Source organism: Halichoeres trimaculatus, unplaced genomic scaffold, assembly GCF_033239565.1.
Source record: "Halichoeres trimaculatus isolate MK-OKI-2021-1 unplaced genomic scaffold, fHalTri1.1 fHalTri1_scaffold_9, whole genome shotgun sequence".
NCBI classification, from domain to species: Eukaryota; Metazoa; Chordata; class Actinopteri; order Labriformes; family Labridae; genus Halichoeres; species Halichoeres trimaculatus.
Window position 1 is genome coordinate 35,098,654 of NW_027437188.1, and position 23,869 is coordinate 35,122,522.

Genomic DNA, 23,869 nt, shown 5'->3' on the forward strand with positions numbered 1-23,869 from the left:
TCTGTCTGAGAGTGAAGCTGAAGACGCAGCAGGCACGCAGCTTCAGGAAGTCTCTCCCTGAGCCTTGAAAGTTTCTTTCTCTTTGCTTCAAAGTTGTAAAAGTCTGATGGTAGAGTTCCCAGAGTTCCCAGTGTTCCCAGTGTTCTCCTTGCACGTCTGTCCGTCTTTGGTTTGGAGGTGAATCAGAGCGTCTGTCCCTCAGCGTCTCTCTCGGCTCAGTCAGGACAAATGAAAACCTGTTTCCTGGTTCGTCTCAGGTGAGGGGGCAGGAACAGTTTGAAGTGGCTCTCATTTTTATTTCTTCAATAAAACCATAATCTCCTCTTATCAGTAGATTAAATTTCTCTGTGAGGTGGAGGTCAAAGGTTTGTTTCTCTGTCAGCAGGGTGATGTGACTGACGTGTCCTGACACAAACTCAGACACAGTCAGGAATAAAGTTTGGATGATCACTCTTTTATAAAGTGACGATGTTCTGGTTGAAGAGGCTTCCTTACAAACGTCACGCTGCATTGTGCTCCTCCTGTTTTTCCTCTCCATGCAGACTGTTTCTCCTGCAGATGTCAGCTGTAAAACACGGCAGCATTCTGTGTTTGAGAGTCTGAGAGGGCCTACTCTGGGTCTGAACGAGGCTCTCATTAATCTACAGCCTGCTGTCTGTACGTGAATATTTCTGATTGATACAAACTGAGAGTTTACAGAGGACACTGCAGAAGGAGGTGAAATATCAGACAGATTTATTTGTTCAGGCCTTATGAAACAGCAGATCTAGGTGAGACAGATCTGAGCTGCCTGAACGTCTCAGGGTCAGATTAGGACAGGGTGTGTGTGGGTGTGTGTGTGTGTGTGTAACATCTTCCTGGTTGAAACTGCTGCTTCAGCGTGCTCCAGTTGTGTGTTAATCCCTCCCTCCTGCTCTCACTGACAGTTCTTTTTATGGACACTATTTCCCACAATGCAACAGTCATCAAACAGCATTTCTATTTGTCTCTATGCTGATGTCCACCATCTCTTTGCACTCTCAACTTTTGAGATGTATAAAAACTCTTCATTTCGATTGTTGAATTCATCATTTTTGTCCCACTGAAAACATTTAAAGTCTGGTCTACAAAAACACCAAACCCAGTCAGTGGTAGAACAACAACTCCTGTGTTTGAAAAGAGAAATTAATCTTTTCTATTTTCAGTGGGCTTCATGAGAGGAATGAGACAACAGTTTCTAATTTAAGAATTGAAAAAAAAAACATCTTCAGGAGGTGGAACAGCAACTCAAGTGTCTACCTTGTAAAAATTTTTGTTTTACGATGAGAGCAGAGTTCACGCGTTTTCTGTTTATCAAAAAGTAACTGTCACACTTTAACCAGGACAGGCGTAGAGCAACAACTTCTCTGGTCTAAGAGATAAAAAAAAAAAAAACAACAGTTTATCAGAGGAGTTTATTATCATGACAGTAACATTGACATACATTTCTCTCTTTTTTTTTTTAAGAAAATTTTTTAGACCACAAAAAAACAAAAACAAACAAACACAGAAAACAAATGCAAAATAATAATTAGCTAAAAAAACCTAAACCAATTTTGAATTAAAAGAGAGAAAAATAGATTAATTAAAAAAAATAAATAAAATAATAATAATAATAAAAAATATGATAAATAAATAATAAATAAATAAATAAATAAATAAATAAATAAATAAATAAATAAATAAATAAATAAAATTAAATAATTAATAAAACTAGATAATAAATAAACACTGCCAGAATTTTTTTTAGTATGAGAGCAAGAAAAATGCTCTTTCTGGATTAAAAATCTCTAATTTCTCAATAACCTGTCTGACTTAAACAGAATCACACTCATAAAAAAGCAGAGGTAAAACATCAACTCCTCACTTTGTTGGGGATAAGAATTCAGTTTTAAATAAAACACTCTCACTAAAGGCCGTGGCAGACCAACAACTCCACTGTATGTTCAGCAAAGCATTAGCTTCCTTCTATCAGGGAGTTTGTTGTAGAGATTGATGGGGTGTGGGTGAAACCAGCGTCTCTACAACAGTCACACAATGACAAACAAATCCTTGAAGGCAGAACAGCACCTCCTGTGTTCTGCAGTTTGTCGTGACAGTTGTGAAACAGGTGTTCCCTCCACAAAAAATCATCCAATTGCACAAAATGACACAAAAAAGGCAGTGACAAACCAACAACTCCTCTGTGAGAGGTACATCTCTGTTTTTTAAAGGAGCTGTGAGAAGTTTCTAAGTGATCTTGAGAAAGTCTCAGGTTATCTTTAAATGCTAATTCTTAGCTTCCCATTTGGGTCAAGCAGGACGAGATTGATTTACGGTAAGTCCAGGTCTCTATGACAACACTACGCTGGCTGATGAAGTTTAGCACTGAGAAGAGAGATCTGTGTTTTTCTCTGCTGAAAACGATTTCTGTGATTAATTTTGTAGTGATGGTGGACACTGGAGCCTAACTGTCAGACAGAAAAAGGACAGAAGAGCTGAAGAAAGAGAGCAGTTATTCTGCAGTGGTCTGTTCACACTTGAGAGTCTATCAATAAAATGAAGAGTGAGGTTACATTAGCTCTGATTGGTAGATGACTGGGAGGACATAACCAGGATTCACTAACGTTATACGTTACAGACATGTCTTAAAGCACCAGGCTACTAGCTGTGCTAAATACAAACAGCTACTAAACTACTTACAAACTGACAGTGTTTACTTGTTATCACGTTAGCCTACAGATACGTTGGAGCAACGGGCTGCCGATACCACAACATACACCCAGCTACTACAATGTCTGCTTGATGTCACGTTTCAAACCTTAGTGCTACCTAACGGTACTGATAAATCCCTTTCTTCGGCAAGAAAATTTGTCTTGATTTAATCTCCATTCAATTCCAAAACAAATGCACATCTTGCTAAAAGTAATTTATGCCAGTGTGCATGAGACTCCAGGCCAGAAGGTGGCGAGGGAGTCCAGTTAAAACAGATCCTCCTCATAGCATCCTTAAATAGATTTTGGTGTATAGATTGATATAATGGTTTTACTGGATGTTTGGTTACTTTTTGTTACTGTTTGTTTGTTACTGTTCTAACAATAGTCACACAATAACACATAGAAACTGACACTGAAGGTTGGGGTAGAACAGCAACTCCTGTGTTCTGCTTAAAAATAAATAAATAAATAAATAATAATAAAAAGTATATATATATATATATATATATATATATATATATATATATATATATATATATATATATATATATATAAAGCAGATATATATTTTTATTTTATATATATGTGTGTGTATTAATTTTTATTATTATTATTATTATTATTGTTTTATATTATTTATTTATAAAAAGAGATAACATAACCAAAGATAAATCATCAAAATATAACAATATAAACAAATTAAGCAATAAAACCAGTGGTAGACCAACAACTCCTCTGTTTTAAAGTAAAAGGTTTCTGTGTTTTTTGTGGTTTTGTGGTGAGTTCAGGCCAAACCAGTATAACATTAAACTCTGACTACAGAACTAAACTTAAAGATTCAGGCAGAGGCGAACAAACAACTCCCATGTTTTAAAACTCAATAAGCTTCAAATTATAACTTTATTTTGGTGTTAATAAAAGTGTGTTTGCTCGAGCTGTCTCCTGATTTGATTTCTTTATTGATGGTATAAAATGTTTTAAAGCTGCAGGTTGTCAGCCTCAGGCCGCCGTGGCCTACATCTGTCACTGTCCCAATCAATAGAGATGATAGTAGAAGAAGAAGTCAATCCCCTGTTCAGACTGATGATGATGCTGCGAGCTGATTGGCTGATCCTCCAGGCCTCACCCCTCCCTCCTCTGCAATGTAGGGACAGGAGAGTCCCATAAATAACACAGCAGCACCTCAGAGCCTCACATGTCTGCGTCCATTCACTGACACCTCGCCACTTTACGACAGGACCCTGAAGTAGCATCAGAAACTCTTTTTTACAGACAGAAAGCTGAGTCAGTGAACGCACCACTTAAGATTTTTTTTTATTTCTTATTACTCGTTCAGTTTTGGACTTTCCCGGTTCAGGTTGTTGATTTGGACCCAGGATCTGGATCAGGATGGAACTGAAGGACTTTTGCCTGATAGAGGATTATCACTTCCTGAATCCACAGCGGTGAGAAATGACTTTTTAACCTTTTTTTATTTCACTTACTTTCAGAGAAGTTGGTGGTTATGCAAATTATAATACAGACAGGGTGAGCAGGACCTGATTAGAATCATCATCACCCTTTCACTATACATTAACCCCTTAATTACCCATAAACTAATGAATTATTAATCTCCTCCTCCTCCTCAGTCTCTTGGACTCTTCATCCTCCTCCCCTTCCTCCACTGATGAAGCTCCTTCTCCTTCCTCCTCCCTCCTCCATTCCTCCCCCCTCAGCCCTTCCTTTACCCTGGACCCGAGCCCCTCACACCAGACCTTCCTCCTGCCCAGCCCGGCCTCCTCCTCCTCCTCCTCCTCCAGCCTCCTCTGTGGAGCCCCAGACCCTGACTCCCCGACAGGATCCAGCAGCAGAGAAGCTCCGATGCGGTTTTCAGTCTCTCAGGTGGACTCGTTTGCAGTGCAGGTAAACTTTCTTCACACCTGCTGATCACCTGATGCTGACCCTGATCCTCAGCAGACTGATCACTTCAGGTCTTTCACCTCTAGGTGGACTCCATCCTGAGAGGAGACTTCCTGATACCGCTGGGCGCTGCAGGACCCAAGAGGCTCTGCTTGGTGTGTGGTGACTTTGCCTCTGGGTATCACTACGGCGTGGCGTCCTGCGAGGCCTGCAAAGCTTTCTTCAAGAGGACCATCCAAGGTGAGAGCAGCAGGGGGGGGTCTGAGTCGATCAATAAGTGAATTAATCCAGAACACCGATCAATAATCAGCGCCCTGTGCATCGATTAGTGTGTGAAGCTACGAGAGGAAACATCAGCTCAGAGCGCCGTCAGGCTGCTCTAAATCCTACAGGGGTGTTAGCCCCACCCCCAAGGTACTGACAGCACAAAGGGGGCGTGGCCTCAAAACCTTGCAACAACATACCGGTCAAACAAAAAGATGAAAATATGCTTGAAAAAGCAAGGTTTTATTCATCGAGTTATAAAGTTAAGCTCATGAAATGATATTTTTTTGCCTAGTTTTAATATTGTCCACTAGGGGGAGCCAGTTAAGTCGAAATGAGACCTGTTTTTACATATTTTGGGGTCTAGTGGGACCAGTTTTGTTGTTAATGTTTAAAAAAGTAACTTTGATTTTTAGAGCACAGACACCTACTGGCTGTCTGTGCTACACATGGCATAGATCAGCTGCATGTCGCAGATAATTTAAAGTTAACTAAAAATATTTACGTATATATATCCAAAAACTTTTTTACACCTCATTTTAAAATTGGCCAACATAGTATAACATATCAACATATCTCATTAAAGGATAAGTTTGGTTTGTACAGCTTTTACATTGTTTATAGAATGAAGTAGAACAAAATACTCACCCAGAAGGCTTTCCTGATCCAAGCAGTGCTTCAGGAGATATTTAGATCCAAAATCGTGCAGCGGACGTCCGTATAATGGGATCCATCGGGGCAGAGACAGCACCGCTCCTAAAACTGCATTAATCGTCCAAAAACTCATGTTTTTCACCAATATTCCATCATGGTCCGCTCCGGGTTAGTCCTCTGCTGCAGTCTGTGTCACTCCAGACAGCGCTGTGTGGCTGTAATGACCTCTGAACTGACGACGACTTTGTTTACGATTGCCCCTCAGCGCATGCGCAGTGCGGCTCGTTGTTTCAGGGGAAGACGGCAGCCTACATGACGACGCACGAAGGGGCAATCGTAAACAAAGTCTTCGTTGGACCAAACAAGTGGACCAAAGGACTTTTCTGGTCTGAATACAGCCTAAGAGTGATGTCACTGACTGTCTTCTTTTTACTTCCTGTTTGTGTTCCTCAAGGCAACATCGAGTACAGCTGCCCAGTGATGAATGAATGTGAGATCACCAAGCGCAGGAGGAAAGCCTGTCAGGCCTGCCGCTTCCAGAAATGTCTCCAGGCCGGGATGATGAGAGAAGGTACGTCGATTAAAAAAACGAGCAAAACAACCTCAGACTGAACTGAAGGCGACACAGGAAGGAGCTAAAACTTTGTATTTCAGGAGTTCGTATGGACCGGGTGAGAGGAGGACGACAGAAGTACAAAAGGAGGGCTGAGCCTGGACCCGGTTTTTACTCAAAGACCACGTACCCGTATCCAGTCTGCAGCCGTGAGTTCAAACTGAAGCTTCTGACATGTTTTTCTCTCCATGTTGATCTTTTCTTACTCATTTCCCTCTGTTTTTTAGGGAACAAGGTGATTTCACAGCTGCTGCTGACAGAGCCCGCCCCCCTGGCTGCCAATCAGGACGAATCGACCAATGACGGCAGCCTGAGGACCCTGCTGACCCTGTGTGACCTTCTGAACAGAGAGCTGCTGGTCCTGATTGGCTGGGCCAAACAGATCCCAGGTAAATAAAACACACTTAAAAAAATGCAAAGAAAAATAATAACTAACTGATAAATATATATCTATAAATTTATTAAATTCCAATTTTTTGTGTAAATTTGATCAAATTTTCTTTGTTTTTTTTTTTATTAATTAATTTTATTTTCAATTTAAAAAAGAAATATGTGGCCACTTTTATTTTTCAAAATAAAATCTGTTTGTTTGATGTCCTCAACCTTTTTTTTTTCACTTAATCTTCATTTTATTCCACCCTAAAAATGAGAGTTCTTTAAAAAAAATTTAATTAAATAATAATTTTTATTTTATTATTTAATTTTCATGCTTTTATTTTGAAAACAAAATGACTTGAACTCGCTGACACACCTGAGTTAACACCTGCTCTGTCCTGCCCCCTTCTCAGGCTTCTCCGCGCTCTCATTGGTTGACCAGATGTCGCTGCTGCAGGGCGGTTGGATGGAGGCTCTGCTGGTGGGCGTGGCCTGGCGGTCTCAAGATGCTGCGGGGGAGGAGCTAGTGTTCGCCGGTAACCTGCAGCTGGATGAGTCTCAGTGTCGAGCCGTGGGATTGGGCGAGCTGTACGAGGCGCTGCGTCACCTGACCGCTAAATACCAGGTGATGCACCTGAGTCCTGAGGAGGCGGTGACGCTGAAGGCTATGGCGCTGGCTAACTCTGGTACGCACACACACACACACACACACACACACACACACACACACACACACACAAACACACACACACAGATATTGATCCACAGTAAGCAGGGGGGGTACTCGTTTGGGGCTGATGAGTGAGCGTATTGATCCCAGAGGAGTGATTATTGATATTGATCGACTCTGGGAGGTGAAGCCTCGCTGTATTGATTAGCTCCACAGACTTCCTCTTTTTCTATGGAGTCATGTCTTTTCTCTCCCAGCTGTGACTTACAGTTTTATTCTGAATTAATTCTTCACTTAAACAAGTTGAACAACTTTAACCAATCAGAGCTCATCCTTAAATACATCCTGAAAAATAAAAATAGAGACTGTTTGTTTGTCAGGGACTACTTTTGATGGCGGATGAATCCATAGATGAGATAGCTCAGGCTGTGTGAAGCATCAGTTGTTTGCGTTGATGCTAACGATGCTAACAGCTGTGTGTGTGCTGATCAATAACATCTGCGATTGAGTGGAACACTCATGTTGGAGCAGTGCATGATGGGACAGTGCTCGGTTCTTCCAGCTGAAGTCTGGTCAGTCTCCCACTGTCTGAGCCTCGGATCAATACGGGGTATTGATAAACTGGATCCATGGGCTGTGAACGGTCTGCTGGAGGACCGCGAGGCTCTGCTCAGGACATGAACTCTCTGAACGTCAATACACAGCACAATGGAAGATGATGCTCATCTGTGTGTGTGTGTGTGTGTTAGAGAGAGTGTGTGTGTGAGTGTGTGTCTGGTACAAACACCCACAGGCTGACCTTGACCTGTCTTTTTGTCTCCCACTTGACCGTCTCATGTCCTCTTTGTGTCGCACATTCAGTCAGTTATGGTCCGGTGGTCTCTGTCTGCTCCCCGAGGACTGAAAACAACACACAGCAATAAATACACGAAACACACAAACAAACAATATGACTGTAAAAACACCTTTTCTACACAAGCAAAAGTTCATTCAAAACATATTTTTGTGAAGTAAATCCGGAAGAACTCAGACTTTGTGGACAGTTTAAACCTAGATTTTATGGATTGTTCCAGACTAAATGACTCTGACAACCCAGTTCAGACTTAGAAACAACAAATGTCACAATTTCCACTTCTGCCCTCCTGGATTAAAAGATCAACAAGGTTCTGGAATGTTGCTCAGAATGTCTTTGAATATTAACAGAAGTATTCCGGAATGTTGACAGAATGGATTTAAAGATAAAGTGAAGTGTTTTGGAGCACCACATGGAATATCTTTGAGGATAAAAATAAGTATTCCGGAATGTTGGCAGAGAATCTTTAACCCTGTGTTGCCGAACATATGCATGAGCATATGCAACCATGAGTTTCAAAGACCTCTATCTCATCTATCTAATAGTTTCATTAAAAACCTTTAAAAAAAAAAAGAAAAGAAAAGAAAAAAGAAGAAAAGAACAGAAAGATATTCTGCCCCCTTGAGGATTATCATACCACTACAAGCACCTGAAGTTGTATTTAGGCCCTTTTCAAAACGGCTGATCTCATGAAATCATCCACACACTTTTATTCAGGCACTTCTTTGCTAATTTTCAATATGTTGTGACAAAAAAGCATCTTAATTTTACCTCACTTTTTTAGGAAAAATAAAATTCTTGCATTTAAAAAAATACGTTCAAACTAACACTTTTACTAAAAAATTGTTGCCCAAACTGCCCAATTGTTGAATGTGATACCAAAAAATACTAATTAAAAAAAAATCAAATATAGCAATATTTTAGCAGATATTGCTAAAAGGCTTAATACTCAGTTAAAAAATAAAATGAAATAAAATTTTCTGTCTATTTTTTGATGGGTCAGGTTATTAAGGGCTAAAGAAGATAAAGTAAAGTGTTCCAGAACATTGCCAAGAGTGTCTTTGGAATTAAAAGGACAGGTTCCGGAATGTTCAGAGTGACTTTGAACTGAAATTTAAAAAACTGTAATAAAGTCTGTCTGAAAGTCTGTCATTGTTACATTTCTGACTCGAACAGGCCCCCTGCTGGTCATCCCTCAACACTGAGTCTGTCAGAAATCTACTTAAACATGTTTGAAGCTCAGGTCTCACTCATGTTTGTATCTAACTGTCCTCATGTCTCCCTCTGTCCCTCAGATGTGGACCCACTGGACTGTCCGGACTCAGTGCAGAAGTTCCAGGACGAGCTCCACGAGGCCCTGCAGGAGTACGAGTCGTCCCGCAGAGAACAGCACCGAGCGGGCCGGCTCCTGATGACCCTGCCCCTGCTGAGACAGACCGCAGGCCGTGCCGTGCAGGTCCTCCTGAGGCTGCACCGCCAACGCTGCGTCCCCCTTCACAAGCTGCTGCTGGAGATGCTCGATGCCAAGGCCTGAACCAGGACCATCATGATCATCTTGAAATAAACTTCTATCACTCAGGGATCATCGTCCTTTAAGGACAGACTGTCTTCAGGCTGATCTGGAGACTTTCTGGAGGCTGCTGACTCAGAAACTCTTTCTGATTATTGTTATCTTTTTTCTGAAAATGAGACTTTTTAAATGTTTTAGCTGCAACAACCAGAGTCTATCCTCTGATCTTCATCAAGAGGATTTCAAACACCACCTGCAACCCCACAGAATGTTAGCAAGCTGTTAGCATGAGTTGGCTAACAGAATATAGCTTGTCTTTAAATACTTTAGCAAGTTAGCAAATGAGCCATCCAAGGTACAGTTAGTATCTAACATGAGAGCTGGTAAAAACAGCTTAAGCTAGTCATTTTTTATGATGCTAGGTAAGGAGAGGCTAAATGTACCACACGTGTAGTATTTACAGGTGATATCAGTTAGCTTTTATCATGATAGCTTTTTTCCTTACTTTCTCTCTTTTTCTTTAGTCGTTTTTCTGGGTAGCTATAAGCCACCTATGCTAAAGTTAGCAGCTAACATTGGAACTTGAAAAAAACATCTTATGCTGGTCAGTTTACAAGAAGCTATACAAAGAGAGGCTAACTTCACCTAACAGCCACAATTCTTGAATTACAGTCTTTTTCATTCTGTTTCTCTCTATTATTAGCAACTCTGTCACTCTTGGTTATGCTAGCTAGCAGCTAACATAGAGTCTAAAACAAATTATTCAGATACATATGATTCTGTTTAGAGGTTGTTGTTTCTGAATTTGGATAATCAACATCTGTAATAAAAAGATGTTCTAAAGAACATGCTAACATTTTGTAGCATGTTAGCCACTTAGCTTCCAAACAGTGAGGTCTTAACTAACAGAATTTTTAATCACAGGCTACATTAGTTAGCTTATAAAGAATAATAAAAGCTGAAATGCTGTTTTCCTTATTTGCAGTTTTGAGGAGGCTAGTTAGCCACTCATGCTAAAGTTAGCAGCTAACTCATAGCTGAAAAAGAGTTTTTATATTGGTTTTAGTTCATTTGTCACTGAATTTCCTGGTAAATGCAACTAAATGTGACAAAGTACAGAGTGGACTGTCAACTGCATTTGGCATGTTAGCATAAAATGCTAACGTTGCCAGTTCTAAAAAGAGTAATTTGCTAAACTTTAATTTTTAAAAGTTGAACATAAAGATAAACCCTTAGATGAACCATCAGCTTTTCTAGAAAGTTGCCAAGCTATGATTGGACAATCACTCTTTGGGGGTGGGACTTAAGAAAAAATCTGATACCACACATCATCATCATCATCATCATCATCATCATCATCAGGTCATTCATAGTTTTTCACAGAGTGTTGTATTTTTGTAAAGAAAGATGTTTGTGTAGTCAAAGTTATTTATTTTTTTAGTTGTGAACAGACGTTTTCTACCTGCTGCTGTTAGTTTGACTCTCTGAGCTGAGTGTTTCATGATTTTGAAATAAAACTCTTTATTGAATTAGTCAGATAATTTATTTTTTTATACAAAGTGACAACCTGATGTAGGAAACATTGTTTAATAAAGTCTGAAAATCAATGTTTGGCAATCTGGTGTTACTTAAAGGAAGAGAAGCTGAGCTGAAACCTGATTGGCTGAGAGGCTAAGACGTTCAGATTCTACGCGGTAAAAATCAGACTGAACATTGATGTTGTGTTTTTTTTATCAGTGTCTGAACCAAACATACAAATTTAAAAATAAAGCTTCGATACAAACTTTGTTTTCAACAGCTGATAGAAAAGTTTCTGCTAAGAAAGATACAAAAATGAACAAAACAATTTTTTTCTGTTGTTATAAAATAATACAAAATATAAAGATCAACAGCGGGTAAAGCTACAGTAACGATGCTTTCAGCCACCAGGGGGCAGCACAGAGGAACAAAGTGATATAAAGAGAGACGTGATCCCATCTGAACGCTGTCGCTGTCGAGAGTTCATTTAACATTTCATGTTTTTGAGTTTCTTGTTCTAAACCCGAGCAGCCAATCAGAAGCTGGTCTCGTTCATGTGCGGTTTGGGGCTGGTGGGCGGGGCTGAAGCAGGACTCTCAGGACTCGCTGGGCTCTCAGGCGACGCCGTGGCCTCAGCAGAGGACGTGGTTGGAGATGCTAGAGGGGATGATGCAGCGCTGCGACGAGGTGAGACGGGTGCCTGAGAGCGCGTTGGACTCAGGGCAGGAGGTGGAGGAGGAGGAGGGGCGGGGCTTGGTGGAGAAGTGGGCGTGAGCCTGCGCTGTGAGGACGATGAGGGTGCTGCCAATGTTCCTGGAGAGTGGCGAGGAGCAGGTGTGACGGAGAAGGTGGTCGGCGTCCTGAGGCCGAATCTGGCCTCCAACTCGCTGCACACTGCTAAGCTCCGCCTCACGCCGTCTGACCCTGCAGGGACCACGAAACCAGGACCTGCTGCTGCCTCCGAACCCTTTGCCAGCTCCTGACAACGCTCCACGAAGCTGCCCCTGCGGACAGACCCCCACTCCTTGTCCCGGTCAGGGTGTCTGTGGGGGCGGGGGCTGGAGGACGGACCCGGGACGAGGAGGCTCTGTGGTCCAGGTCCAGGTGAGAAGGTGGAGTCTCTGCCAGGTTTGGTTAGAGGCACAGGGGGCGGGGCTTGTCTGGGGAGGCTGCCGCAGAGAGAAGCAGAGGATCCTGAAGCTCCGCCTCCTCGTCCCCCTGAGGAGTGGAGTCGCTCCGATCGGAAGGCGTCGCTGAACTGAGAGTGAAGACTGAAAGGACGAGAGGCCATGACAGTTAACAACAGCAAACAAAACACACCTGACCCAGAGGCATTCTGGGAAATGTAGGCACTGGGCTTTTCAAATTAAAATTGTGTTTGTGTGTGTTTAAGTGAGTGTACCTGCAGGTGGAGGCCCTGGGTGTGCTGTCAGGTGTTCGGGTCAGAGCTAGGTCACACTGGTCCAACAGCTCCAGCAGCTCCTCCTCTGTGGGCCCGCCCAGCGCTGAGAGACAACCAATGAGAGCTCACATCAGTCACCGACCAGTCACAGCACATATTTCTCTTCTGGAGTGTGTGTCTGTGTTTGTTTCAGTGTGTGTGTGTCGTGGCGTCTTACCTCTGATGTCGACCTTCCCGGCGATCTCCATGGCCGTGGTCAGGTCCCACATCTGGATGCTGCCGTTGCCGTGACCACTGAACAGGTAGCGCCTCGGCCGGGAGCCGATCCTGCTCGAGCCTTCGCACTCGTGGACCATGAAGGCCGTGATGGAGGTGCCGTCCACTGAGCGCACCTCACACACCCTGACACACACATACACACACAGAGGCGTGAGCTGACTCCATCTTGGTTCCAGGTGGATTAAAAACTCAGATTTGTTGAATCAAGGAGCCAACAGGTAATGTCTCCTGTCACGTTGTCTTCAGAGTGTCGACGCGCTCTCACCTCTTTCCGTTGGACGACAGTCTGACGTAGAGTTTGTCGGTGTCTGGGACGACTCTCTGGATGAACACCTGCTGGTCGTCTCTTTCTCCGTACGGACCTGAAACCAGGATTACATGACGTCACTCTGACCTTTATCTGCACTGAGCTCTGACAGACACACATGAGGTTCCTGTGGGATGATTTCAAACTGTGTCAAATACTGCCCCCTGCTGGACTACAGAGAAAAATAAAGTCTGACAAACTGGAAGATCTCAGATCTGTTTCTGCTGCTTGTTTCTCTGAATTCTCATAGCATCCTGCTGCAGCTACGACATTCCGGAATTCTTGTACATCAACGGAACATTCTGGAAACATTGTACATTGGATTGGAACATTCTAGAATAACTTACATAACACTACATTTGGAAATCACTGAACATCAACAGAAAATTCTAGAATCATTGTAAATCAATCAAACATTTAAAAGTTACCGACCTTCATTCTGATAAAACTGTTTCTAGAGCAGGGGTCACCGACCTTTGAGACCAAGGGCTACCTCAAAGAAAATGAGTGGTATGAAGGGCTACCTGTCTGATACAAACTTCCTGAACAAAGTTGCACAGATCACTTTTTAGTAACAACAATTACTATAGTGGAAGTTTTACTATGTCATGGGTCTTCAACTTGCGACTCTGGAGCCTCATGCGGCTCTTTGACTCCTTTGCAGTGGCACCTTGTAACTTTAAAATATTTTTTTTTTATTGAAATAAAAATGTTTGCTTTTCTTACAGAGGGCATTGATGATTGAAGACAATGACACTAAATAAATCAATGTGTTAACATTTCTGCATAACTTAATATGCATTACCTCTTGCAATAATACTTCCATACTCTTAAAATTTTTATTTAAAAAAAATCTGCATATTATACCAAATCATGATTCATTTAAATTTGATTTTCTTTTTGCAAATTTTGCAAATTCCTACAATTTTTTCACATTTTGAGATATTTTTTTTTCACCAATTGTCGAGAAATGTTTGATGGGGGAAAATTTTGCAAGTTAAAATTGAAAATGTTTCAAACGTTTTGCAACTTATTGAAATTTCATACATTTATAAAATAATATACCTTCAATTTTTGAACAACTTTTTGCAAATTCTAAAAAAAGAAAACATTTCTGCAAATTATAGCAAATTATATCAAATCATTCAAATTTGATTTTTTTTGCAAATTTTTACAATTTTTGAAAATTTTGCACTTTTTAAAATAAAACTTTTTTTCTTTTTTTTAATTTGCACATTTTTGAAAATTCATTTTTTTTGGCAAATTTTGCACTTTTTAAATTCTTTTTTGGGGTGAAATTTTTCAAATTAAATTTGAAAATGTTTGAAACACTTTGCGACTTATTGAAATTTCATAAATTCATAAAATAACATATTTTCAATTATTTAACAAATATTTGCAAATTTATCAAAAACAAAAAAACTAAAAAAAAATCTTGTTTAGATAACTATTCACTAGATTTTTATTATTATTTAGAATTTTATACACTTTTATTGTTTTTATTGTGAAGATAAAGTAGATTTTATAGACTGATCACATGTCAGTAGAGGTGGAAGAAAAATTGTTATATGATATATCTGGATTTATTGATAAGCTATATCAAAATCAGGAATGTTTGTCAAAAAATATGTTTTTTTCAAATTCATCTTCTTCATTACAGTCTTTGTTTATAAACTGGATTTGAAAAAAGTTACCACTATTATCCAGCAGAGGGCGAAATGTTTCTCTCTAACGCATCTAAATTTTGTCTAATCTTTAGTAAAAACGGTCTTTATAGACTTAATATGAGCCAGGTTCACCTGACAAGTCCAGAAACATGTCTTTTTTCAAGATATTAAAGACAAAAATTAGGTCTGAATTGTAGCAAGAAAAAAAAAATGCCAATGGGGCTGGGATGTAAAAGTATTCAATGCTCATGACGGCGTTAGTCTAAACCCAGCTTCAGGATAAGACTCCAGAGTCTCAGGTGAACTCATGAGTCAGAGTCACTCAGCTGCTGCAGAGGAATGAGGAGAAACGGTGGAGGAAATAGAGAAAACCACAGCTAACAACAGGTAGACCCTCAGGGCCAATCAGAGCTTACCAATCTCTGTCCCAGCGCTGCAGCCTCCGTGTCCGTCGATGTCGTCCAGGCTGAGGATCTTGAAGGAGGTGAGCGGCGTGGAGCCCGGCTGGGTGGAGATCATCCCTCTGAAGCGTGTCACCGTCCACGTCCGTACATGGTTGTTGTCGGCACAAACTGAGGGACACAAACAGAAAAGAGCATCAGGTGATCAAATCAGGTTTCTCTGAAAATACGCAGATTTCAAATGGAGGATCAAGTCTTGACTCTTCACCTGAGATCAGGTGTTTCTCAGACAGCATGATCTTGGTGACGGGGCTGCGGTGCACTGAGAAGGTCTGGAAGAGCTGCGGCCCCGAGCCGACCGTCTCTGGATGCTGAACGATGACCCGAACTGTTCCTGAGCTCGTCCCGTACGCGATCTCGATCCAGTTCCCGCTGTCGCCTGATCACATGACCGACACAGTTCAGGCTTAAAGCTGAGTCTATGTTTAGAGATGATACCGATTTTACAGTTTGGATCTTTTACTGGTTCCTTACTGGTTTTGGGGGTGAGGTAGACGCTGAGAGCCGTGATGGCGTCCTCAGTGGGGTCTCTGTACAGCTCCGTCACCAGCAGGTCGTTATCCTTCATCCTCAGAGGAAACTTCTGCACGTCTGAAACATGAAACCACACAAAGAGCAGATCAAACTTTAAAAACAGCTCTGACGGGTCAGGAATTAACGTAACACCCAGTCCGTCTGCCGGTAACAGGTTATGATGTAATGATGACTCACCGATGTAGTAGATGGATCCGTTGTTACAGCCCAGGATGAGGAAAGAGCCTGCGGTGTCGTAGCTGCTGATGGGAACAACGTCCTGATTCTGCACGGAGAGAAAAGACAGCGTCACACCCCTCACCTGAGTTTACACACGTCACTCTGATTGGCTGGATGAAACCCTCACACACACAGGTGAAGATCTTTTATTCCCCCCACCTGCCAATGTTTAGTGACGGCGTTCCACACCCCGACCTTCCCCGTGTGGCTAGTGGCGATCAGCTGGTTACCAACGAAGAAGAGAGCCTCCACAGGGACGTTCAGGCTGAAAACACCTGAAGAAGACAAACAAACACGGTCAGCAGGCAGAAGTTTTTCCCTGATTCTGTTCCCTCATATCCAGTCTATCATTCAGGAACTCACCGATTTCGTTCCCGTTGCCGTCGGGGCAGATCGCCCACAGGATGATCTCCGTGCCAGAGGCCACAGCCACCATCTTGTCGTTGTCTCCCAGAGAACCCGCCATGACTTTGGCGTTCAGAGCGACTCTGTCGATCACCCAATCCAGACGAGGAGAGGTGAAGACCTGCTGCCACCCGGTGGACTCCTTCACCCTGAAACCAGAGAGGATGACTGTAGGTCTCATGGTGAATGGATTCATTAAAACCGGACTAATAAGAATTTCTATTTTCTTTTTTTAGTGATGGTGTTTAAAATATCCAGAATTTCATAAATCTGGAATCTTACCAGAATTCTAACGTCGGCAATCTAGAGTCTAACAGAAATGTTACTGGAAGTCTAAAACGTTTGAAGAAATCTAGAGTGTATATAGAAACTAAAATGTTTGAAAAATTCTAGAACGTTGACAAAATTATAGAATGTAAGTGGAATTCTAGATTGAACTTTTTGATTTTTTAACCTTAATTGTTAAGATTTAGAATAACTATACAACATAAGCAGAATTCCACAATGTCAGTAGAATCCTAGAAGATAAGTTTAAGTCTAGAATGTTACCAGAATCCTAGAATGTTAGTAAAACTCTGTAAGGTGAGTCAAAGTCTGATTTGTTACTGGAAATCCAGAATGTCAGTAGAACTTGAGAATATTAGTAAAATCCTAAAATGTGAGTAGAAATCCAGAATGTTACAAAATGATTGAATATTAAAAACAGTCTACAACTTAAAAGAATTCTAGAAAGTTAGGAATGTTTTACAACTCAAGAAAAAAATCTAGACTATAAAAGAAATTCTGGAATGCTAGAAGAGTTCTCGAATGTTGGAAGAACTCTTCAACTTAGGAAGAATTCTATACCACTATAAAAAATTCTAGAATGTCACAGAATGCTGTAATATTAAAAGAAATCCACAACTTAGGAAGAATTCTAGAATGTTAGAGGCATTTTACAACTCAAGAAGAATTCTAGACCATTAAAGAAATTCTAGAATGCTAGAAGACTTCCATAATGTTACAGAGTTCTTGGAAGTCTCAAAATTCTAGAATGTTGGAAGAATTCTTAAACTTAGGTAGAATTCTATACCACTAGAAGAATTCTAGAATGCTACAGAATTCTAGAATGCTACAGAATTCGAGAATGCTACAGAATTCAAGGATGTTAAAAGAGTTATACAACTACTCTAGACTATTAGTACACTTCTAGAAATTTAGAATGATTCTAGAATGTCACAAAATTCCAGACACTGAGTAAAACTCTAGAATGTTTGTAACATTTTGGAATGCTAGTAGACATTTAGACTGTTGAAAATTCTAAAAGAAATCAAGAATGTTTATATAGTTCTAGAGTGTTTTCAGAGTTCTGGTACGCTGGTACGACTCTACAACGTTACATAAATTCTGGAATGTTATTAGAACTTCAGAGCATTTTTTTAGATTTCAGAGGGTCAGGAGAAATCTGAATTGTTATTAGGAATCTTGAATGTTTGCAGAAATATATATAATTTATAATATAATTTTGGAAGATCAACAAACAAACAGGCAGACATTGAAATAAAGGCTCTTTGTGACTTTTCTGAATCTGTTTCTGATCATGACTTTGTTAGATTAGATTAGATTAGATTAGATAGGAACTTTATTAATCCTTTGGGAGGGTTCCCTCAGGAAATTCAGAGTTACGCTGCGTCACATTGTCAATCATTAATGACTGTGTCAGTCCGTCACCACAGACCTGCTCCACGTGAGGGAAACACTCAGCTGATGATCAGGTGAGAGCTGTTTACCTGTAGCAGACCACAAACTGTGCGTAGGCCACAGCGATCCAGTTGTGATGACCGCAGATGATCCGAACCATGCCTGTGTCTGACAACTGACCTGAACACACACACACACACACACACACACACACACACACAGGTCATGTTATTATCTAAGAGCCAGGGAGGAGACACAAATATTAAACACCAACAGACACACAACAGACGCCCATGTGTGTGTGTGAGTGTGTGTATCTTTACCTCCGGGCGTCCTCTCCTCAGTGACAGCTCTCCCCAGTATCCCAGAGTTCCCCAGGTTTGGAGGCATCGTGTTGCTGCGTCTGACCGGTGCTCTTTCTGCCGGCACGACGCGGCCTGCCATGAACTGTGATCCCGCCACGCTGTGACGGTTACGACGCTTTGCCGGGTACACTGGGATGGAAAGAAAATGATGATTGGATTCACTTCAGGGAATCAAGACGTTATTTGTGTTTTCACTACACAATGATTATCATATGAGTCCCCTTCCTTGAGGCTCAGGTGTGGTGACAGGAAGCTGTACCTGGTGGAGGCAGGTAGCCATTGAAGAGCACGTTTCCACACGATGATCGGTCGAGCTCGTCACACAGCTGCAGCTTTCGCACTGAGAAAACAAATCTTTCAGTCACACGTTTCAACAAACACAACGAAACAGTCTGAGCGTGGTTATAATTCAGTGATCAGTGGGACAAAGAGCATTAAACAGGCAGGAAAACTCATTATGAAAGGGATTTCAAATAAAAACACCCATTAAAGGGACATTTCAGTGTTTTTTATGAGTTTTCATGGCCTCTGGTTTCTCCTCACCCAGCGGTGTGATGCCGTAGAACTCGGCCTCGTGCATGAGCATGTGCACGTTGATGGAGCGGGGGTGCAGCTCTTTGGTCCGCAGGAAGTTGAGGATGGTGGCGAACAGAGAGGGGTCCCTGTCGATGAAGATCTACGGGATGAGAGGAGGGACAAGATGTTAGAGTTTGATCAACTCTAAATGAAGAGATGAGGAAACTCTGTACTCACGGCTCCGGTTTCATCCTTCAGAGTCGAGATGCGTCCGCTCAGAAGACTGAAGAGAGAAACACAAGGCGTCAAGAGCAGTCTGAGCTGTCACTCTTACCTTACAGGATATCAGCTTATGATCAAGTTAAAAATGTAGGAGCAGCACATTCAGAAGTTTTTAGCCATTAGCGTTGAAATGCTATCGCTACAGTGTGAAAGGGGCGTAGGTAAGGTGTGTGTTTGCTTTACTGACCTGGAGAAAAAGGAGTCAGGGACCCAGGTCAGCGTCTGTCGAGAGGTGCTGAACCTTCAAACACACAAACATCTCCACATTAACTCCACAGTTTTCCAACCGTAGATCTGTTTTATAACGTAACGGCCCGGTATACGCTGAGCAGGCTGCACCAAAGTGTTTAAACATATAATATATATAAAGTTTCTGTGTTTCCTGTTAAACAAACTCAGTCACAGATCTGTAATCCCTCCTGTTCTCCTCTCCAAGATCTGTCAGGAAAAAAACAGACGTTGCGAGGTTTTCGCAACTTGTTCACAAAAACTGCTCCCCCTGGTGGCTGGCTGCAGTACAGGTCAAAAACTCTCTCTGTCTCCCCAGTCGTTCCAGATGAGCTGTGGTCAAACTTTAAAAAATAAAAAAACCTGGTAGAAATTTTGCTGTGGGGATATGAAAATATTATTGGACTGCATTTTGTTCAAGTCCTCTTTCTGTCTGGAAAGTTTATTTTTTATTAGTTATTAGAGGTTATAAATGAGGCTTAAAGTAATACTCCAGGATGGAACAAGTTGGGTCTTATCACAAGGTTTAGGGCAGAAATTACCCCTACAGCAGTGTTTTTGTGCAGCAGAAGCCCAGAGCGCTCGCACCAAACACCCCCTCCCTGCTCCTCTGCAGGTTTCCTCTGCACTCAGACGGGGCCATATTTTACTTGACCAAAAACACAAATAAACGGACTCCCACCGAAAAAATCTGATATCGGTCTGCATTCACGCTTTATTTAGAGAATTTTCAGCGCGTTACTTTCACACAAAAACACCGCTAAATAAGGCTCTAGTTCTCATCGTGTTGTAAAACGGCGCTACCTCCGCTGCAGAGCCACAGCTGGTTATGAGGCGCTCGCTGCTTAGTGTATCAGTCCGCGCACGGCGTACCAGATATAAACAAACACAGGTAGTCTGCCAGGACGAATTATGCAATAACAACGTAAAGATGAGTGATTATGACAGCGAGGACGACCTGCTGTTCACTTTGAATAAAGCATGAATGCAGACCGATATCAGATTTTTTCAGTGGGAGTCCGTTTATTTGTGTTTTTGGTCAAGTAAAATATGGCCCCGTCTGAGTGCAGAGGAAACCGGCAGAGGAGCAGGGAGGGGGTGTTTGGTGCGAGCGCTCTGGGCTTCTGCTGCACAAAATCACTGCTGTAGGGGTATTTTCTGCCCTAAACCTTGTGATAGGACCCAACTTGTTCCATCCCGGAGGATCACTTTAAGCCTCATTTATAACATCTAATGAATTTCTTCCTGTCTACACAACGGAAGCCCTAGATGGTCAGTTAAAATCAGTCATGTAAAACCAAACAGAAAATTAATTCCACTGCATTACATGCCTGTAAAAGGCAGCACACAAACGTAATTCTGTCCAGTTTTTATTGCAGTTACATAGACATTTTTGAAAACTTTGTTTACTGTAGAAAACTTGAGCTGTTTATTTTTTTAAGTTTTCATTTAACTTTATAAAACATGCTGCTAAGCCTGGGAGCTGTGAATGCAGTTAAGTTGGAGTTTGTATTGTTCAAATTTTTTTACGCCAATATTTTCACTGTGAGTGCAAATGAATATCGGCTTTAAATATCTGTTATCAGCCTCCTTGCCTACAAATAATCAGTATCGGTAGCAGCCCCAAAAAATCCATATTGGTCAGTCTAATATATAAATAAATAAAATAGCTCTGTGTGTAACTGTGTGTGGAGTAGTGACGGTAGACTGGGAGGCGTGGCTGCATCAGAAATAACACATTTTTCAATTGATTTCTTATCGGTTGCTGTATCACCAAAAATGTCAGATGCTGATATGCTTCAAAATGCCAAATATCGGCACCTCTATTGTGCAAACTGGCTGCACAATGGTGGCCACTGTGACAGGGGGTATTTTGACTTGAAAACTGTACAATGGACTTTTTGCAGTCTCACCATTATCATCACTAAATGTTGAACTACAGTGCGCCTGTCTCTTTGGGTCTCTGGGTATAGGTGTATTGGAAGGGGAAGGGGCTGAACCATGGTGCCAAAGTTGCTTGCGCTTCCTTTGTTTTTGCTGCTTTCCACTGTGGCTTATTAATGTTCCAGAGATAACATTTGTTGTGATTTAGCTTGGTATAAATAATGATTGGTTAGTTGACTGATTGATGTCCACTGGTGAAGTGGAGAAAAATCTCATTGATTGTAAAGACCGTAGGACTCTGCTGTCACAGTCGTGTTATATCAGCTTTAAAACACAGTTTATTGATCTGTTTATGAAAAAGTCAAACTCACCGAAGATGTTTTGATTGGTAACATGTGCTTAATAAACCTCTTTATTTGGATTTAAAGGATATTAATGTGTGATAATGGACCCTCTGTCAGCTTTGTTCCTGTTAGCATGTTAGCCTGTTAGCCTGTTAGCTGCCCCCTCACCTCTTCCCGCCTACGTTCAGGTGGATGATGTCTCCGCTCCTCGCCGTGTTGGACATCATCTCACAGAGCAGCTCCTCCGGCAGCCCGGTCCTTCACAACATCAAAAACACTTCAGGTTCTTTATTTTAATCCATCTTTAGGAGAAACACGGCTTCCGTTGTTGTGATAAGCCGACTTCCTGTTCCTGACGTCCGGACGGAGGGTGACAGAGGAATCCCGGAACGGATCCACGGGATGAGGAGTGGGCGTTTAAAAAACAAAACACGGACTGGAATATAGAGCTGGAGCAGGACTACTTTTAGTAAGTTTCACATTAAATCTTGATTTTTTCTTTTCAATATAGCACATTAACGACAGACTGATCGGGCCAAGGTAAGAGGATATCATTAAGTGTGTTTTATAAGAATAAATTTGTACTTTTTAGGCCATTAAATTATAAATTTCAAGAGTTAGTAAAACAATAAAGCAGAGATACAAGAGTATCAGGGATGTGCAGTGAATCTTTTTACAGTGTATTATTTCTCTGCTGTCCCAGCAGCTCTGCAGATGTTTGCTGTTGTTTCAGCAGAGATGATCAGAGATGCTCCACTTCCTCCTCTCGTGTCTGACATCTTCCTCTTCCCGGCTGGACTCCTCTTCCTCCCATTCTCCTCCAGATCAGAGTGGCGTGGGTGGAAGCCTCACACGGGGAATAAATCAATAAATAGGGCTCAGACTGCAGGGCTTGAGTTATTTATTGCATCACAGTGATGTTTCTGCTCTTCATCAGAGACGATCTGTTAGTGACACAGTGACACATAAAACGATTGATAAATAAAGCTCCATGTGTAAAATGTGTTCACATATTTATCAACAGTGTAATCCGTGAGAGCTTGAGCGCAGAGGAAATGGTGGTTGAAGTGGGTTTTTTTTAGGGTTATCTTGGTTTCTGATGAACACAGAGGAAGCTTTCTAAAGCTTTCCACAGAAATGGCGCCCACGTTGAGGCTGAGGCCGCTCTACTTTTCACACAAGGTTGTTGAAGCGAAAAGGTGTGAAGCTTAAGAGGAAAGGTCTAAGAAGGTCTAAAGTCTAAAACACATCCAGTTTTCTGCAGACACAATCAAAAGTGGACGTTACTTAGCGCTGACTCTGGTCTAAGCTGACATGGAAGAAGATGAAGCCACGTTTTGGTGAGGTTGAATTTGAATCAACACAAACAAACTTAACGAGTTGATTCATCTCTGAAGCTTTATTTACGCCGTTCATATCTAATTCCTCTGTATTCTCCTCCCTGTTTCTGTGCTGAGTTTATCTCCACAGACAGGTGCAGTTTACACGGCGCCCAGCAGCTGTATAAACTGGATTCTCTTATTTACCAACAACATTCTCGCTCTGAGTTTGAAGTGGCTCGATGGCTTGATGAACTCAGGGGAAAGTGTCAGAGAGAAACCACATCAAGGCTTGGCTGATTGAAACAGCACGGTGCAAAACCACAGGGCACAGTGTGATAACAACACTCATATCAACAAAAGGACAGAAAGACACAACAAACTATATAAAGACATTGAGATTTATACATGTTGTATGATACAATACAACATGATACAAATTGATAAAAAAAAATGTGGAAGAGATCAATATGATACCAAAGGAACGACTGACACACAACAAAATATAATTGTCAGAAGACCAATTGGTCAGGCAGTCAGAAGGCCTGTTAGTCAGAAAAGAGGGCCTGTTAGTAAGAGAAATCAGGGGAATCATGGGTCAAAAAATCAGAAAGCCTGTTAGTCAAAAACTCAAGGAAACCATAGGACAGAAAATGCCTGTTAGTCAGAAAGCCTTTTATAAAAAAGAGCCAATTTTTAAGAAAATCAGAAAACCAATTGGTCAAAAAAATCAGGGGAATTATAGGTCAGAAAATCAGAAGGCCAGTTAGTCAAAAAATCAGGGAAATCATAGGTCAGAAAAGGCCTGTTAGTCTGAAAACTTTTTATTAACAAATCAAACAAAAAAACCAACAACACAAGACCTATTATTAAGAAAATCAGAGGGCCAATTACTAAGAAAAATTAA

The 23,869-nt window shown here is 41.4% G+C and overlaps 2 protein-coding genes across 2 annotated transcripts; one reads left to right on the top strand and one right to left on the bottom strand.

Moving 5' to 3' along the window:
- The first annotated feature begins 4,103 nt into the window (after window positions 1-4,103).
- esrrd (estrogen-related receptor delta) lies at window positions 4,104-9,810 on the top strand. Its single transcript, XM_074679675.1, has 8 exons — window positions 4,104-4,159; window positions 4,343-4,616; window positions 4,700-4,853; window positions 5,986-6,102; window positions 6,186-6,293; window positions 6,372-6,533; window positions 6,933-7,205; window positions 9,338-9,810. Exons 1-8 carry the CDS (start codon window positions 4,104-4,106, stop codon window positions 9,574-9,576), a joined length of 1,383 nt encoding a protein of 460 aa, XP_074535776.1. The 3' UTR covers window positions 9,577-9,810.
- Window positions 9,811-11,017: 1,207 nt separating this feature from the next.
- On the bottom strand, window positions 11,018-22,002 carry shkbp1 (SH3KBP1 binding protein 1). The gene is made up of 17 exons (XM_074680393.1): window positions 21,812-22,002; window positions 19,375-19,428; window positions 19,143-19,188; window positions 18,933-19,065; window positions 18,649-18,729; window positions 18,348-18,518; window positions 18,114-18,204; window positions 16,303-16,493; window positions 16,099-16,214; window positions 15,898-15,985; window positions 15,661-15,777; window positions 15,395-15,565; window positions 15,142-15,297; window positions 13,017-13,113; window positions 12,690-12,874; window positions 12,473-12,575; window positions 11,018-12,341 (listed from the first exon to the last, which is right to left on the bottom strand). Exons 1-17 carry the CDS (start codon window positions 21,868-21,870, stop codon window positions 11,606-11,608), a joined length of 2,595 nt encoding a protein of 864 aa, XP_074536494.1. The 5' UTR covers window positions 21,871-22,002; the 3' UTR covers window positions 11,018-11,605.
- Between the last annotated feature and the right edge of the window lie 1,867 nt (window positions 22,003-23,869).

Excerpts from the sequence above, each read along its gene's own strand:
- shkbp1 (XM_074680393.1), bottom strand. The coding sequence starts at position 21,870 with ATGATGTCCAACACGGCGAGGAGCGGAGACATCATCCACCTGAACGTA. Across the intron at positions 18,519-18,648 it reads TGGCTACCTGCCTCCACCAG|TGTACCCGGCAAAGCGTCGT; the intron begins GTACAGCTTCCT and ends TTTCCATCCCAG. Across the intron at positions 16,215-16,302 it reads CGGCAACGGGAACGAAATCG|GTGTTTTCAGCCTGAACGTC; the intron begins GTGAGTTCCTGA and ends TGTCTTCTTCAG.
- esrrd (XM_074679675.1), top strand. The coding sequence starts at position 4,104 with ATGGAACTGAAGGACTTTTGCCTGATAGAGGATTATCACTTCCTGAAT. Across the intron at positions 4,160-4,342 it reads CACTTCCTGAATCCACAGCG|TCTCTTGGACTCTTCATCCT; the intron begins GTGAGAAATGAC and ends CCTCCTCCTCAG. Across the intron at positions 6,294-6,371 it reads CCCGTATCCAGTCTGCAGCC|GGAACAAGGTGATTTCACAG; the intron begins GTGAGTTCAAAC and ends TCTGTTTTTTAG.